The following is an 18687-nucleotide window of genomic DNA, read 5'->3' as shown; positions in this document are numbered from 1 at the left end:
GGTGGGGAATTTGGGAACAAGTTGGTGGCTGTCTTGTGAGTTCTGTGGGGTCCGGGGCCAGGTTTGGGTCTGATTTTCTCAACATTTAGTCCCCAGTGTGAATGAAGCCCAGGGCCTGGCACGCCACAGGGGCAATAAATATTTCTTGAGTGGATATGTTGATACAAAAATGAAGGACTTTCTGTAGTGAATTACTTCAGGGTGGGGAGGAAGGCACCACTGGGCTGCTGACCTCTCATGCGGCAGTATGGGGACTCGGGGCCACGAAGGCTGAGCCGTGCACAAGTGGGGATGGCCTCAGCTGAACAGAAGCACGTCGCGGATGCACCAGGTGTGGGTGCCTAGCCCTGTGCCTGAACATGGCTCACAATCTAGTGGGGACATGGCCTGTGTTACAGAAGTAGGAACCTGTGGTTTCTGCCCCATTCCAGAAGGGATGTCCACTCGAGATTCCTAGTGATGCAGGAGCCCTTTCTCTTCTTCTGGTTTCTTCCATCAGCCTTTGGCTATTCTCTCCCCTCCTTTTTTCCTTTCCTGAGTTTCCACCTTCTCCCCTTTTTCTTTCTTCCTTTTAAGCCTCTCAGAGGATGGCACATATGTATAGAGCACCTCTTAATAATAAGAGTATGTGCCATTTATCGAGCACTTTCTGCTAAGCTCTTTTCCGATGCAGGATCATGTTTCATTCTCACTACAGACTCTTTTATAGATGCGAAAATGGGCTCAGAGGGGCTGGTCAGCTGCCTGTGCCTTCCAGATTTTGGAATCTGTGTGGAATCATACCAGTTGAGCATCCTGTGGCCCGGGGGCCGGGTGGCTGCTGCTGCCATTATTGGATGTGGCCATGCTCGTTTGTTTAGGTATCGCTGCTCTCACGCTATGATGGTGGCGTGGAGGCCATGACTGCCTCCCTGTCCTGGGCTGGGCCCTCTCTGCCTTCTCTGGCAGCATCCACCCCAGTTCTCCTTCCCTATCCCCCTCCCCGTCCTCTCTCCTCTCTCCTTTCTCTGTCCATGTGGCACAGGGATGGGCCCAGGATGATGATGTCCATCCATTTTGACACTGCGTATTTTAGCTTTGTTCCCCATCATGTCTGTAACCAGGCAGCTACTAGAAGTCATACCAACAGCAGTCTGTATACATCATGCTTGTGCTCCATGCCTCGTGCCATGCTTTGTGTCCCTGGTGACAACCCTGATATATGTGGCCTCTTAGAATCCTTTTGAGTTAGATGTGGAAGAGGAGCTTTCAGAGTGGCCCAGGTGCCTGCTCAAGGTCATGTAGAAATGGCACATTCTGTGAGCTCCAAGTATCTGAATAGCAGGGTGGTGAGTGGGGCTCACTGTCCTCCAGGGCCAGTCATGAGCAGCCTTCAGGGTAGTATCTGGGTCTTGTTGGTTGCAGAGTCTGTCTGCAGCCTGTACACACAGGGCAGCCAGCAGCTGCATCAAATGTATCAACGTGTAGATAACCGGCTTTGCTATTTGTTGCACTGAGTAAAAGTCTGCCCACTTAGAGAGGGAGTGGACTTCTTGGAGGACTCCAGCCTCTGAAATGATACTTTATGCACTTAAAAAGTATCTTTTACATCAACTGTGCACACATTATAACAAATCAAACAGAACTGGTAGAAAGTTTCCATTTTCTATCTCCTCACCAGTCTTGCCACTGGGGAAATCTTTCTAGCCCTGTCTGGATTGTGTTCTTAACACCAGCTAATTTGCTTTGTATTTCTTGATTTTTCAGATGTAAACAATGCTTGTTGATTAATCAGCATGAAAGGTTGAAATTTATCCCAAATGACCCCTTTTTCCCCCACTTTTTTCACACCACACAGCCATCTGATTCTTAGCCTTTTTTCTGTTTTATTTTTCTCCATAGCATTATTTTAACATATTCTGAATATTTATTTATCTCATCCATCTCTCCTCTTCCCCAGTAAGAGATTTGTCTGTTTTGTTTGTTGCTACATTTCCAGTGCCTGCAAGGATACAACAGATGCTTACTAAGTATTTGTTGAATGAATGAATGGATTCTTCCACCTCGTCACCTTTTGTCAATGTCTTGGGACTGTCTACTGAGGAAGATAAGGACATGAGCACCCTGTCTTTCCTTGAACTTGCCCTATGCTCCTTTTGATAGCTACACTTGACATTGTTAAGGTTGTTGAACTGAAACCAAGACCTTCACTTCAGGATCGTAGATTGACTGTAAAAGTTGGAAACTAGTAAATGGCATTGACATGAGGCTGGTTGGAATGCCAGGATTTCATTCAGCCTCTCTATGTCCCAGGTCCTGAACTCTGGCTCACTCAAAGGAGAATGCTCTAGGTCATGCCAAGGTCAGATGGGTTCTTTCTGATCATTTTTGGCTAAAATCCAGCCCCGTTTTAGCTTGCTTTATGTTTGGGCTGTGATTTTTTGTTTGTTTGGCAACTGGCTAGTAAGGAGGTTGGAACCCTTGACCTTGGTGTTTCAATACCACACTCTAACCAGCTGAACTAACTGGGTCTGGCTGGGCTGTGAATTTTATAACACTTTTGCTGCTCTTTTTTGCATTGTCTTCATCATATCTTCGTTTTTTCCCATCCTCCCAATCATTTCATTTATTCTGCAGAGTTTTGTTTTGTTTTGTTTTCCCCTCCCCTGAATACTCAATCTGGTTCTCTCCATCTTCCTTCTCTAATCAGGATTGACTCTTCTCGAGGCCACCTCTTTAGCTATCATCCTCGGCCTTTCCTTTAGTGTTCTGGGGGGATTTATTTATCGACCCATGTTTTGGTTTATTTTCTTATTTCACTAGAGCAGTTTCTCAAGTAATATCCCAAGAGATTAGTTACTTAAGAAATTTTCTTAGAAAGATGTGTGGGCAGTAAACTCTTCGAAGCCAAGCATGTTTGAAAATGCCATTATCCTCTTCTCTGGATTGAATGATAGTTGAGTTGGATGTAATATTTCAGTCTGAGAATTACTATCACTTAGAGCGTTTGAAAGCATTGCTTCTGAAATGTCTCATGCTGTTGCATTCTCATTCTATTACAGGTGGCCTGTTTTTGTTTTTTGTTTTCTCTAGAAGCATTTAGGATGATTTTTATGACATTGTTTTGTGACATTATGGGATTCTTAAATTTAAAAAAATTTTTTTTAATTAAATAAAATGTGTTTGGCAGCTGGCCAGAATGGGGATTTGAACCTGTGATCTTGATATTATAAGGCTTCACTGTAACCAACTGAGCTAATTGCCCAGCCAAGCATTATGGGATTTTTGTTGTTGTTATTCATGATTGTGTTTTGTAATATTTGGTGTCCTTCATTTTACCTCTGGAAAGTTTTCTTCTATTTCTTTGACAGTTTCCTTCCATCTACAGGTTGAATATCTCTAATCCAAAAATCTGGAATCTGAAATGCTCCAAAATCTGAAACTTTTCGGATGCTGACATGACACTGAAAAGGAAATGCTCATTGGTGCATTTTGGATTTTGGATTTCCAGGGATGCTCAACTGGTGTGATTCTGCACAGATTCCAAAATCTGGAAAAATCTGCAATCTGAAATACTTCTGGTCCCAAGCATTTCAGATAAGGGATACTCAACCTGTATTTATTTCTCTGTTTCCTCTTTCTGGGATGCCTATTACATAACTTCGGTATGCCTCAATCTTTTCATCTGTAAAATGAGAATAATTGTATCTGCCTTATAAGATTGTTGTGAGGACTAATATGAGAACCATGCTTGACACACAGCAGGTGCTGAGACATGTTCGCTGCCATCAGCTTTCATTTAATCTGCTGAACCATTTCTTCATGTCTCACCTTTTTAAAAAAAATGTATCTTTTTGCTCTACTGTTTGGGAGATTTTCTTTATTTTCTAGTCTTTCTTTTGAATTAAAAAACTATAAGTGTTTATTCATAATATCTAGGAGTCCTTTCTTATTCTCTAATTACCCTTATTTTTTTTGGTGGCTGTTTGGTATGGGGATCCAAACCCTTGACCTTGGTTTTATCAGCACCACGCTTTAACCAAGTGAGCTAAGTGGCTAGCCCTCAAATTTTCTTGTTTTCATTAGTCTGTCTCCTTGAATCTGAGGACATTGACTCTGGTGGGGTTTTTTTGTTTGTTTTTTTGTTTTGTTTGTTTTTTTTTCAAAGTTCTCTTGTGGTCTCCAAATTATTTCTGTTTCCTCAAGCTCTCCAGGTGGGAATTCTTTTTGAACACTCTGTTTATGGCGTGGTGGGGTCTGTTCACCAGCAGGCTTGATGTTCATGAGCCTCCCAATTTCTTAAATGAGGAGGGCTTTACTCTGTAAGCTTCTGCTTCCTCCAGACAGTCGTCTCTTCTCTCATGATATGGAACCATCTGGATTTCCCCAGAGGGAAACTTGAAACTACCTATGCCTGGGGTGGGGGTAGGTGGGAGGGAGGGATCCCCAGGGCTGTTGCGAATACAGCCTTTCTGTTTGCCTTAAGACAAACAAACCAAAAAACCCTGCCTTACTGAGATATAATTTGCACACCATAAAATTCAACACGTCCAATGTGTACAATTCAGTGTTTTTAGTATATTCACAAAGTTGTGCAGCCATCACCACTGTCTGATTCCAGAACATTTCTGTCACCCTAAAGACAAACCCCGAGGCCACCATTAGCAGCCACTCCCTGCTCAGCCTCCCTCTCCCTCCCCACCTTTCATTTTCACTCTGGCTCTCCATGGAGCCCAACAAACCATGGCCCAGGCCTTTCTGTGTTTGGCACCAAGTGGGCTCCCCCTGTGCCCTACAGCACCCCATGGCAAACTCTGGGCTGCACTTCCTCATCCTGACTTGTGGCCCAGTGTGCCCTAGTGCACAGCCTGCCTTCCAGGAGTTTGTCATGGCTCATGTTTCTTCGCTCCCCTCTTTGCTTTCTTGCCTTTATTTCATGTCATGTTTGATTCCTGTGGGCTCTCTGGGATGCTGCAGGCCAGCGCGTCTACCTGGTTTTCCCTGTCGGCCTAGAAGCTGTACTCTTTACTTGGCAGACTGTTGTCCCTTTAGGCCATCTCTGCAGGGATGGACATTTCCGGAGGCCTTCAGAGAGAGACTGAGAAACATAGGATGGATCCTTTCCCTGAATGGTGTGCAGTCTGACGGGGGCTGCGAGACAAGACAGGACAGGTAGATTTGAAAAGAAGACTGCCCTCAGCAGAAGCAGGTGACCTGGAGGTCAGAGGCCAAGAGAAGCCGGGTCTGTTCCCACTAGGAGGTGGCACGGGCATGGGTTTTTGTGGCTGGTTGGGATTTGGACTGGGGGTGGTGGGGAAGAGGCGAGGCAGAGGGTGGAGTCTGTGAGTAAGTTCCCAGCCACCCTTCCTTTGCTCCATCTCCACTTTCCTTCCTAGGTTCAGATGAAGTTAACAAGTATTTGGGTACCTGCCAGGTGCCCAGTGCTGTGCTAGCCTCTGGGCACAGAGAGCAGACTGCAGAGCACTCCCGGTGGTGGGAGTCTGCAAAGGACCAGGCAGGCAGCTTATAGGCAGCTGGCAAGACCCCACTTCCTCTCTTTGCTTAGACAGGATTGAGGGAATTGATCCCTATTCAGGTGTATTTCCTGTCCCAGGAGCACCTGCTGGAGGCTCGGCACATGGCACTCTTAGCAGTGTTTGGCAGATACTCACTGAATGCTTTCAAAAGCAGGTGTCATGTCCCTGGTCCAGGCTTTGGGAGTGGTCTGGAGGTGGGATTGAGGAAAATGGATAGAACAGGCATGGAGAGTCCTGTGGTTGAGCAGCCCAGGATCTGGGGAGTTGTGGGCAGGAACCGTGCCGTGGTGGGGGTGGGGGGCTCAAAGCAGGGGTCCTGTAGGGAGTTATCTGTGACCTACGAGGCTCAGTGTGGCTGGAACGTGGGGCCTCAGGCTGGCCTGCCAAGAGCTGAGCCTAAAGGTGGTGAAACATCTTGTGGGCTGCATTGAGTTGTGCTAAGTCTATCCCAAGGGCAGTCGGGAGCCATGTGCAGTGCCGTGGTCAGGTTTGCGATTCACACGATCGTTCTGGTGACCCAGGAGTGAGCCTGAAGCAGGATGGATTGTGAGGCACTGGGCAGGGGCAGGGCAGTGGGTGGACTTGGTAGTGCTTGGTGACAGGGGAACTTCAGGAAAGAAGTCAGGTGACCACAGGTCCTTGGGTGTGTGGTGGGCAGCCTGGTCCTGAGCTGCAGATTTAGGAGGGGCATGAGGAGTTGGTTTGGAGTCACGATCCAGCATCGGTGGGAGGACGTCCGGGGAGCAAGGAGATGGCTAGAGGAGAGATTTCGGACTAAGACCCCCTGGGACAGCTTTTCCCAGGCCGCAGATTCTCCCTGTTGATCTAGAGTTGTCCTGCAGGCAGGTATGAGATGAGGACTCTGCCAGGAGTAAGCTAAAAGGGGCCTGAGGTGTCTGCTTGGTCTGTGTTGTCATCCCAGTCCCTGACTCTGCCAGAGACAGACAGATGGAGTGGGTCAGTGAATGAATGGATAATGCTGTCACTGCAGTGTTTGGTAGCAGTCATGATTCACTGCAGACCCTGACATCAGGCGACAGTGTTCAAAGCGCCCAGCAGAGGCAGCTGGGGCTCTATTGGCCCCTGGGGAGGCTCTGCTACAGCAGGTCCCTTGGCCATTTCAGGAGTGACCCCTCCCCCAGTGGGGAACTCAGTCCAGTGGAACAAGCCTTGCGTACCAGCTGTGTGCAAGGTCTTGCCCTCCAGAAGCTTCTCATGGCAGGGGAGAGGGGTCTACTGTAGGGACGAATAGGCAGCTGGTGGGTTGGGGGAGTGGTGGCAGGGACTTGAGCTCAGCTTTGAAGGAGGGGAAGGAAGGAGGTGGTCTGGAGGGGAAGGAAGGAGGTGGTATGGAGGGAACCTTGGGAATGGGCCTAGAGCCCAGTTGGGCTCATGCCCTTGTGTCTGTCCCTGCAGCTCCAGTTTCTAGGACCATTGGGGGCTATAGGAGGTGGGCATAAGCCTCCTCCCTGCCCCACTTCCATTTGCACACTGGGGTCCCATGCGAGGCTATCTAGCCAGCCCCTCCTGAGAGGGTCCCCAGTCACTCCAAACCTACCCTGCTTGCCAATTTTGTTTGGATAGATCTGTGAGATACACAAGGTAGATATTTGAGAGACTTTTTCTTCTAAGAAAAATCTTATGGTTTTAATTTAAAAAATCAGGTTTCATTATGTTCTGTTAACTGTTTTACAGCAATTTTTGGCCCACATAAGAATTACCTTACTAGTGCAGACAGACGTATGTGTATAAAGGTCTTTAGCAGTTGGCATATTGTTTAGTGAAATAAGCCAGACACAGAAGACAAATACTTCATGATCTCACTTATAGGTAGAATTTAAAATAACCTCATTAAAGTAGAGAGCAGGACGGTGGTTGCTATGGGCTGGGGGAAGGGAGTGTGGAGGTAATAATCAAAAGGTATCAGCTGTGCCAGATAAATCAGTTCTGCAGATCTGCTAAACAACATAGTGCCTGTGGCTAATGAGACTGTACCGTATACTAAAATTGCTGAGAGTAATCTTATTTTAAATGTTCTTAGGAAAAAAAACAATAGCAAAGGATGGTGGAAAACTTTGGGAGGTGATGGATATGTTTATGGCCTTGATGCTGGTGATGATTTCATGAGTGTTTACTTATCTCCAAACTCATCGAGATGTGTGCATTAGATATGACAGTTTTTATATGTCAATCGTAGCTCAATAAAGTGGTCTGAAAACCCTGCAAACAATTGGCAGGATTTTCTCCTATCCCCCAATAGTGGTTGCCTCTAGAGAAGGAGGGGTGGAGGATCAGGGATCTGATCTTCACTGTTCTAATTTTTTTCTTAAAAGTGGGAGAGCAACTTTCTCCTGGGTCTCGCATCAAGACAGTGTATGTATCATTGAGACTTTATTCTGGAGGATGAGCTTGCGGGAGATAATTTTATGAATACTTTGCTGTTCTTCTTCCTTTCAATTTGGTTTGGTTTTGTGTTTTTAATCTCGGGGGCTACTGAGGTTCTGTTCACATATCACTGGGAGGAGAGTCCCAGCTGAGCCTGGGATCCTCCGTCTCCCAGTGTGCGTGTCCCTGGTTCAAGGCGGGCTCAGCTTATGTGCTGGAGCTGGTCACTGCCCTGCCTGACTAGCGTGGGTTGAGCTTGTGCGGCTGCCTGTGGCCTTAGTCTCCTCATCTGCTGCAGGAGCAAGTGCTCCCCAGAGTCCAACACCCCTTCCTGCTCTGCTGCTGAACACCCTGATGGCAGGGTCACCTTTCCTCTGCTCTGCACTTCCCCTTCTGTTCCTGGGGACCCCTTTAGCATAGGACTCAACTGTCCCAGGGAGCTCAGCCTCCGGAGGCCAGCCGAGCCCGGGTGTGTGTGGGGGGGGGGCGGTGTATGTGCTGCTGTGCTGGGGGCTGGGCCTTTGCAGGGGCAGGAAGCTGACGGATGCATTTCTCTTTCTTTTTAGTATGCAAAGAGCCCCCATACAAGGTGGAAGAGTCGGGCTACGCTGGCTTCATCATGCCCATCGAGGTGCACTTCAAAAACAAGGTAGGCTCCTGGAGCGGCAGTAAGCAGGACACACATCCCAGAGGGGGCGTCTGGGCAGGGGATGCCACGGCAGTTCACAGAGGAGGAAATAGTGCTGGCCGATCCACGGGTGCCACGTACTCCAATCCCTGTGAGCACAGACATTTCTGCCAGAGTGCTGCTGGGAACATGCCTGTTTCCATCTGAACCTGCAGGAGAAAGAGTTCTTAATATTGTTGAACGAAAGAAGCAAGTTATATGTGTAATATTTAGAGAAAAGTGAAATAAAAAGATGTTAACAAGGGTAATCTAGGTGGTAGGATTGCAGAGGAGTTCTGTTTTATATCCTTCCACCTGTAGTTTCTAAACTTCTTTTTCTTCCACCCAATAATTAAAAATAAGTCTGCCCCTGCTACCTGCCTCTGCTCCTCCTGACAGGTGTCACAAAGGAGCCAGTGGTGGCATTTCCTGGCCCAGGGGTCGCTCGGCCACAGCCGGCTGCTTTTGCACAAGTGCAGCTAGACTGGCAAGGAGGCAGCTGCCATCTTTCAGGGAGGTGATCTCCCTGGGCAGCCTGCAGATGCTACCCTGCTTGCCTGACACATCCCTTGTTTATACCTGTCCATGCCGGAGACATGTGGCAGGAATTCCACTGTTCCCCAAATCCCCTAGGAATGCTGCTCCCTGGGCACTGACAGCCATTGCAGGCACAAGGCCTCCCGGGGTCGTGTTCACGGAAACTTGGGTCATTCTGAGGCTTTTTTGGAATCAAGGCCCCAGAGTCTGGGCAACTGGCCACCATAGGGAGAAGAGCCAAGCTCTTCTGCAGGTGACCTCCTGGTTGCACGTCCAGTGGCAGGTGTGTGCCTGGCCTCCCTGAGCCCCCTTTGGTGAGCATGTGGAAGGGGTGATAACAGCAGCCCCCTCTGGGATGGTAGAGGAGCTTCCTGATTCCACCTGTAGTAGGCGCTCAGCAGCTCTGGGTGTGGCGTTCTGTAGTGGCAGTTATGGCACACAGTCCCTGTGGCCAGTTAGAACTCACCTCTCAGTTGACTTAGGTTAAGTTCCTTTTAGGTTCAGAAGCAGTTTGGGGGTCCACAGGCCAGTGAGGCTTTTTGTATTCCCTAACACGTGTCTGGTCCTTGACACTCAGATTTCCTGCCCTGCCCAGGGGCCAAGTCTGCAGCCACATGGGCACTGCTGAGCTCAGTGTCCTCACCTGTGCCGGGGCATCGAGACAGCAGAGAGGCCCTTTCTGAAGGTGTTTTCTGAATTCCCTTAGGGCTTTATTTGGGGAGTGGGGGTGGGGAGCTTGTGCTTGCATGAGCAATACAGACCCCATGCTCTGCTGGAGTGCCTGTTGCCTTGTTCCTATGACGGGCTCATGGTGCTGCCTCGAGCCTGGTCCCACTTCCCCAGGTTCCCCTTTAGAGGGGGCATGTGTGTGGCTCCCAGCTCTGCTGCATCCAGCAGTCCATGGACAACATCTGGTTTCGGATCAAGGTGTTTTGTTCAAGCTCGGTTTATGAAGGTGTAATTTACATGCAGTAAAATTCTCCCATTTGAGGTGTAGAAGGTTTTTCGAATCTCAGCATGTGTTTTCATTTGAACCCTTTGTAGGATGGCCAGTTTTTCGTTTTTTTTTTTTTTCTTTTTGGAAAAAGTCATGTTGCTAGGTGTTTATTTGAACAATTCCTGTAGAGGCAGAGTTCTGCTGTGAGCCTGTTCTGAGAATACAGAATTCTGTCTCAATACAAAGGCTGGCTACTTCCCTGAGACAAGCATGACCTCGAACGACAGTTGTCAACAAATTCTGGTTTTTACTTACACCTTGGTGACAGGGACAGTATTATTTTCTGTGTTGTGTTCTGCAAATATTGTCTAGATGTGGGTCTCTACTTGCGAAGTTTTGTAAAGATCAGACAGTTGTGGAAAAGTAAGTATTGGTTAATTGCTAAAGCAGCTTATACAGGTCCAGAGTACCATTGGAGGCAGGGTCACTGTGAGTGGATTTGCCGAGGCATTTTCTACCCCAGTGCAGGCAAGGCTTGCATTTGGTTGTTAGCCGTGATTTAACTCATCAGCCATAGGTAAGGTGAGTTGAATTTTAAGGAGGTAAATAAAGGGGGAGGTGGCCGAGGTCATGTTGGGGGAGGCAGTAGCATGTCCAGGCTGGGCAGGGCGAGAGCAGCTGAGAGCACAGGCTGGATGCGGACACAGCAGGGTTCGGATCCAGTAACAGCCTGTGTCACCACAGGCGGGTTACCTCTCTGGGCCTCAGTTTCTCTATCTGTAAGATGGGGTTGCTTGTTGTATCTCCTTCTCAGGGTTATTAGAAAGATTCAGAGAAAGACTACTGGGCCCAGCATCTCGTGTTTGCTGTTGTTGTTGAGGTTGTGTTGGCTCCTTTCCAATCAGTCTGGGCAAGACAGTTCAGTGGAGAAAGGAGCCATGGAGGCTTTAGAAGGCACAAAGAAGGTTGAAGTTCCAGTGACAAAAAAGATGTTGTTTGGCTTCTCTGGTGAGAGGGGTGGATCTATAACCAGAACAGAAAGGTGCTTTCTCAGACACGGCATTTTCTTGTATAAGGGTGAGTTATTGTTTTGTTTTTCTTTTTTTTTTTTTAGCTAGTACATTTGACCTTGACTATGGCATTGTCCATGAAATGAAGGAATTGTAGTGTCAGGCACTAGAACTTAACCGAGGCTTCATTTTGGCCTGTTTGCAGGATGCTCTTTTACAGATAAATCACTTCTTTCACCCAAGGAAAAAAAATACAAGGGGTTTTGTCTGATTACGAAAGTAACACGTATGTGTTGTAAAGAGATTTTTTTATTGAGATGAAATTCACATGACATGCAATTAACCATTTTAAAGTGTACAATTCAGTGGCATTTAGTGCATTCATGACATTGTGTACCTAACACCTCTCCTCCAATTTCAGAACATCTTCATCACCCCAGAAGAATCTCCTGTATCTATCACTTTCCATTTCCCTAACCGCCATCTTCTGGCAACCACTAATCCACTTTCTGTGTCTATGGATTTACCTGTTCTGGGCGTTTTGCATAAACGGAATCATACCGTATGGGGCCTTTTGTGTCTGGTGTCTGTCACTAAGCACATTTTCAGTGTTCATCAAAATTGTAGCATGTACCAGTCCATCATTCCTTTTATGGCTGAATACTACTGCATTGCATATATACACAGACAATTCTCATTATTTGAGGGCAAACACTGAATTAGCAAGTACTGAACCGTTGCTCCTAGGGGAAACACGGTTAAGTTCCTGCGAGCCTCTGGTCACATCATTTTTGTCAGCCAGCCAAGACATAACCTTCTTTTGTGTGTGTTTCTTTTTAAAGATGCCTTATTTAATATACACTGTTGATTCATTAACACTGAACTCATGGCCAACAGCGCTAGCACCCATGCCTGATGAAGCTTCTCTGACACGCGTATTTACTCCATGAGGCACATCACAGCCTCCTTGCCTTAGGAACGTTAGATAGCAGTGTGCTTAGGGGCCATTCCAAACAGCCAGATCACCAGCAAAACCCACAAAAATGTGAAAAACACGGCACTAAACATACAGTGAAAAGGACAGTTGTTTCCAGCAGGCGAGCTGAGACAAGAAGACAGCACGTTGCTGTGTTCTACCTCAGCTGGGGGTGTGTGCGCTGGACAGCTCACATCTGTTGCCGTTCTGTGCGTGTCTGCAAACGACTGTGAAAACCACGAGTGTTGACTCTGGGTTTGCAAATAAACTTTAGTGAGTAGGTGAATTCGAAAATATGGAACTCATGAATAAGGAGGATCAACTGTCCCACAGTTTGTTTATCCATTCATCTATTGATGGACTTTCGGCTGTTTCTACCTATTTGCTATTGTGAATAGCTGCTGTGAGCAAGTCTGTGTATGTACTTGTTTGAGTACCAGGTTTTAGTTCTTTTGGGTGTATACCTAGGAGTGGAATTTCTGGGTCATATGGTAATTTTATGTTTAACTTTTTGAGGAACTGCCAAACGGTTTTCCACAGTGGCTGCACCATTTTATATCTGCACTCTTTTATATTTCCACCAGCAATGTAGGAGGGTTCCTATTTCTCCATATCCTCAGCAATGAATGTTTTCCACTTTTTAAAATTATAGCCATCATAGTACATGTGAAGTGGTATCACACTGAAGTTTTTATTTGTATTTCCTTAGTGACCAATGATGCTTAATATCTTTTCACATGCTTGGTGGCTGTTTGTATGTCTTCTTTGGAGAAATGTCCATGTATATCCTTTGCCTGGTTTTGAATTAGGTTGTTTGTCTTTGTTCTTGCATTGTGGAATTTCTTTATGTATTCTAGATGTTAAACTCTTGCCAGATGTGAGATTTGCAAATATTTTATCTCCTTCTGTAGGTTGTTTTTTCACATTCTTGATAATGTCCTTTGGTGTACAGAAGTTTCAGATTTTTATGAAGTTCACTTTATCTGTTTTTTCTTCTGTTGCTCACACTATTGGTGTCAGATCTCTGACTGCATTGCCAAATCTGAGGTCGTGAAGATTTACTGTTTACTTAAACTAGTTTTATATTTAATTCTTATATTTAGATAGTTGATCCATTTTCAGTTAACTTTTGTATATGGAGTGAGGTAGGATCCAACTTCATTCTTTTGTATGTGGTTTTCCAAATATCCCAGCACTTTTGTTGATGACATTTTTCTTTCCCCCATTGAGTGGTCTTAGCACCCTTAATGAAAATCAATTGGCCATAGATTTCGGGTTTAAAACTGGATTCTTAATTCTATTCCACTGGTCTATATGTCTGTCCTTATATTAGTACCATACCATTTTGATTACTGTACGTTTCAGGAAATTTTGAAATGGGGACATGTGAGTCTTCTAACTTTGTGTTTTATTTTTTCCCCCTCCCTTATGATTTTGGTTATTCTGAGCTTCTTGCAATTCTGTAAGAATTTGAGGTTTAGCTTTTCCATTTTTGAAAAAAAAAATTTTCTTTGGCTTTTGGTAGGGATTGCACTGACACTGTAGATCACTTTGGAGGCTATTGCCATTTTAGCAATATTAAATCCTCCAATCCATAAACATGGAATGTCTTTTCATTTAATTAGGTCTTTAAATTTTTTTAGCAATATTTTGTAATTTTCAGTGTATATGATAAGTCTTCTACATCCTTGGTTAAATTTATTCCTAGGTATTTTACTCTTTTGGATGCTATTGCAAATGGAATTGTTTTCTTAATTCCATTTTTGGATTGTTCATTGCTGGTATGTAGAAACACTAGTTATTTTTGTGTGTTGATCTTGTACTCTGCAGCTTTACTAAATTTGTTTATTAGCTTTAGTAGTTTTTTTGTGGCTTCTTTGGGATTTTTTGTATATAAAATCATGTCATCTGCAAATGGAGATAGTTTTACTTCTTCCTTTCCAATTTGGATACCTTTTGTTTCTTTCTCTTGCCTAATTGCTCGGGCTTGGACTTCCAGTACCATGTTGAGTAGCAGTGGTGAAAGTGGGCATCCTTATGGTGTTTCTGATCTTAGGAGAAACATTTTCAGCCTTTTACCATTGAGTGTGATGTCAGCTGTGGATTTTTCATAAACACCCTTTATCATGTTAAAAAAAGTTCTTTTCTAAAAAAAAAAAACCACCAGTTTTCTTTACCCACAACATTTCTGACACCGAATGTGTAGCTTTTCCCACATATTGAAGTTCTCTAATTCCCTTCACTACCTGGGTGTTCTACATTTTAATCAGATAAAGGGCTCAGTACTACATGACTCCCCCCACTTCAGATGCCAATCACGAGTCTCAGGTTGTCTCCTGTCCTCTGACCAACTGGCTATAAATTGAGAGATAACCCCTCCTTACGTTTGATAATTTTCTATAATGGCTCACAGAACTCAAGGAAACATTTTGTTTCCATTACTGGTTTCTTATAAAGGGTACAATTCGGGAATGGCCAGATGGAAGCGACACATAGGACAAAGTATGTGGGAAGGGTCATGGAGTTTCCATGCCCTCTGGATGTGCCATTCTCCCAGCACCTTGATGGATTCACCAACCTGGAAGCTCTCTGAATTCCTTTGTTAAAGGTTTTTATGGAGATTCCATCATGTAGGCATGATTGATTAAATCACTGGCCATTAGTGATTAAACTCAATCTCCAGCCCCTCTTCCCTCCCCAGGAGGTCAGGGGTTGGGGCTGAAAATTCCAACCCTCTAATCACCCAGTGGGTTCTTCTGGCAATCAGCTTCCTTCCTGAAGCTGTCTGAGGACTTTCAGCCACCCTTCATCTCAGGGACATGCAAAAAGATACTCTTATTACTCTGAAGATTTCAATCATTCTAGAAGTTCTTGTTCAGAAACCCAAGACTAAGACCCAAATTTTATAACAAAATATGCTTCTGTTATCCCTGCCATTCAGGAAGTTATAGGGTTTTAGAAGCTCTGTGCCAGGACTAGGGGCAGAGACCAAGTATATATTTTTTATTATGTTGCATCTTCTGTTCCTAGTTTACTATTTTTTTTTTCAATCACGAACAGATGTTGAATTTTGTCAGATGCTTTTTCTGCCTCTATTGAGATCACATGGGATTTTTACTTCCTTTCATTAATGTGCTGTATTATATTGATTGGTTTTATGTTGAACAAGCCTTGCATTCCTGGAATAAATCCCTCTTGGTTATGGTGTATGATCTTTTTAATGTGCTGTTGGATTTGGTTTGCTAGTATTTTGTTGAGGATTTTTGTGTCTGTATTCAAAAGGAATATTTGTCTGTAGTTTTCTTGTATCTTTCTCTGCCTTTGGTATCATGGTCATGGTGACCTTGTAGAATGGGTTAGGAAGTATTTCCTCCTCTTCTAATTTTGGTAGAGTTTGAGTAGGACTCATGTTTATTCTTCTTTGAGTGTTTGGCAGAGTTCACTAGCAAAGCCATCTGGTCCTGGACTTTTCCTTTTGGTAAATTTTGATTACTGACTCAATCTCTTATTTGTTATAGATCTATTGAGATTTTCTACTTGTTGAATCAGTTTTGGTAATTTGTTTCTAGGACTATGTTCATCTTATGTAGATTGTCTAATTTGTTGGTGTATGATTGTTTATAGTCTTCTCTTATAATTCTTTTAATTTTTGTAAGGGTGGTAGTTTCCACTTTTATTTCTAATTTTATTTGCATGTTCTCTTTTTTGTCATAATCTAAGCTAAAGGTATGTCAATTTAGTTGATCTCTTCAAAGAACAAACTTTTGATTTCATCGATTCACTCTATTTCTTTTATTCCCTATTTCATTTATCTCTGTTTTTATGTTTCCTTCTTCTGGCTTAAGGTTTGGTTTGTTCTTTTCTAGTTTCTTAAGGTAGAAGGTTAGTTGTTGATTTGACATCGTTCTTATTTTTTAAAAATAGGTGTTTACACCTGTACATTACCCTCTGAGCACTGTTCCTAGTGATTTCTCCTTTGGTCCATTGGTCATTGTATTAGTCAGAGTTCTCCAGAGAAGCAAAATCAATAGGATAGATGGATGCATGAGAGAAGATTTATTAGGGTAGTTGGCTTACCTGACTATGTAGGCTGAGAAGTCCTATGATAGGCTGTCAGCAAGCTGGAAGCCCTGGGATGTCAGTAGTATGGCTCAATCCACGTTTGAGTGCCTCAGAACCAAGGAAGCCAGTGGTATAATTCTCAGTCAGAGGCCAAAGGCCTGAGAACCCACAGAATCACTAGTGTAAGTCCTGTAGTCCAAAGGCCAGGGAGCCTGGAGTTCTGATGTCCAAGGACAGAAGAAGAGTGTCCCAGCTCCAGTAGAGAGAGAGAGAGAGAGAGAGAGAGAATTAATGAGAATAGATCACATTTTCTCTGCTTTTTTTGTTCTGCTTTGCCATTTCTGTAGGTATTCCTTAATCCAGTCAAGTTGACACCTAAAATTAACCATCACAGTTGTTTAAGAGTGTGTTGTTTAACTTCCATGTATTTACAAAATTTCCAGCCTTCCTTCAGTTGTTGATTTCTAGCTTCATTTCATTGTGGCCACAGAAGATACTTTGTGTGAATCAGTCTTTTAAAATTTATTGAGAATTGTGTTATGACCTAACATGGCCTATCCTGGAGAATGTTCCGTGTGCACTTGGGAAGAATGTATATTCTGCTCTTGTTGGGTTTGAGTGTTTGTATGTGTCTATTAAGTTTAGTTGGTTTATAGTATATGTGTCCTTTATTTTCTTATTTGTCTTTTGCCTCGATGGTCTACACAGAGCAGTATTGAAATACAGTTTCAATATTGAGAGTGGTACTCAAACAAGAACATGTACACCCATGTTCATAGCAGCACTACTCGCAATAGCAAAAAGGTGGAAACAGACTTAAATGTCCACCAATGTATTAATAATGGATAGACAAAACAAAACAAAAGGAACCTTGACCACACATTGCACTATATACAAAATTTATCCCCAAATCATAGATGTAAATATTAAACCTAAAACTAGAGAACCTGGAAGAAAATACAGAGGAAAACCATTGTGACCAGTTTTTAATTCCTTTGGGTAAATACTTAAGAGTGGAATTGCTGGGTCATAAGGTAATTCTATGTTTAATTTTTTGAGGGAATGCCAAACTGTTTTCCCCAGTAGCTGGGCCATTTTACATGGCCACCAGTGATCCACAAGCATTCCAATTCCTCCATATCCTTGCCAACATTTGTTATTTTCTGTTTTGTTTGTTTTTTGTTTTATTTTTAATTATAGCCATCTTAGTGGGTGTGAATTGGTGTCTCATTGTGGTTTTGATTTGCATTTCCCTGATGATTAATAATGTTGAGCATCTTTTTGATGTGCTTTTTGGCCATTTTTATGTCATTTTTGAAGACATGTCCCTTCCAGCCCTTGACCTATTTCTGAATTGAGCTGTTTTTCTTTTTGTTGTTGAGTTGTAAGAGTTCTTTATATATTCTGGGTAGGTGCCCATTTTTATTTTTATTTTTTTTAAATTTTATTTTTGGTGGCTGGTCTGTACAAGAATCTGAACCCCTGACCTAGTGGTGTTATAGCACCACGCTCTAATCAACTGAACTAACCACCCAGCCCCTAGGTACCCACTTTTAAATGCCAACAGTAAAGCATATTGCTGAACAGATGGAATGTATGACGTGAACTTCCCTGAACTGGGAGCTGGCGCACTTCAAGGGGGATCTCCATGGTCTCCCTCCCATCATGTGTCAACCCAGAGGGGCCTCCACGTGCTGTGGTGAATTGTTCCTTTGGACCGTGTGCTGGGGCCTTGATTGTGGCCTGGGAGAGCATGTTGGTGCTGCCATGGGACAGGGTGGTGTGTCTAGGATGAATAAATTGGTTCCTAAGTGTACTAGGACCAGTCAGGCGAAAGGAATCTTGCTGACGTGCTCCTTCTATATCCATTTGTTGTCCTGGAAGTGGTCAGTGGTATTTGAAGCTTTTCCTGTTCGAGTGAGTGATCTTGGACTCTAAGCTGTGCCATAAAAATATGCAAGCCACACATGTAACTTAATTTCTTTTTTTTTAGGGGTCGGCCTGTGGCTCACTTGGGAGAGTGTGGTGCTGGTAACACCAAGGCCACGGGTTTGGATCCCTATATAAGGATGGCTGGTTAGTTCACTGGGAGAGTGTGGTGCCAACAACACCAAGTCAAGGGTTAAGATCCCTTTACCGGTCATCTTTAAAAAAAAAAAAATTTTTTTTAGTAGCTACATTAAAAAAGATTAAAAGAAAGGTGAAATCAATTTTCATTACTTTAAGCAAAATATCCAAAATATTGTCATTTAAACGTATAATTAATATAAAAGAAAAATTTAATTGTTAATGAGATATTTTCACATTCTTTTTTATACTGCTTTCCTAATTTGGTCTATACATTATACTTATTACACATCTCAGTTTGGACACTAAGTTTTCATCAGAAAGACTGGATCTGTTATTTAGATTCCATAAAATTTACAGTTGGAGAAAGAAGCAGATTAACACACACGAATTGCTCCAAACATACATAAAAATCTTCCAACTGGGGCCGAGCCTGTGGCGCACTTGGGAGAGTGCGGCGCTGGGAGTGCAGCAACGCTCCCACCGCGGGTTCAGATCCTATATAGGACTGGCCGGTGCACTCACTGGCT

General features: G+C 44.0%; 1 protein-coding gene across 2 annotated transcripts in view; it reads left to right on the top strand.

The window, feature by feature from the left end:
• Nucleotides 1–18687, top strand: part of MLLT1 (MLLT1 super elongation complex subunit) — a 64655-nt gene that overhangs the window by 10861 nt on the left and 35107 nt on the right. For both annotated transcript variants that reach the window (XM_063110318.1, XM_063110317.1), the window contains exon 3: nucleotides 8468–8550. In XM_063110318.1, the coding sequence (XP_062966388.1) occupies nucleotides 8468–8550 (83 nt within the window). The remainder of the gene's footprint in view (nucleotides 1–8467; nucleotides 8551–18687) is intronic.

This window comes from Cynocephalus volans, chromosome 10, assembly GCF_027409185.1.
Source record: "Cynocephalus volans isolate mCynVol1 chromosome 10, mCynVol1.pri, whole genome shotgun sequence".
Lineage (NCBI taxonomy): Eukaryota > Metazoa > Chordata > Mammalia > Dermoptera > Cynocephalidae > Cynocephalus > Cynocephalus volans.
This window is presented reverse-complemented; position numbering and strand designations above follow the sequence as displayed.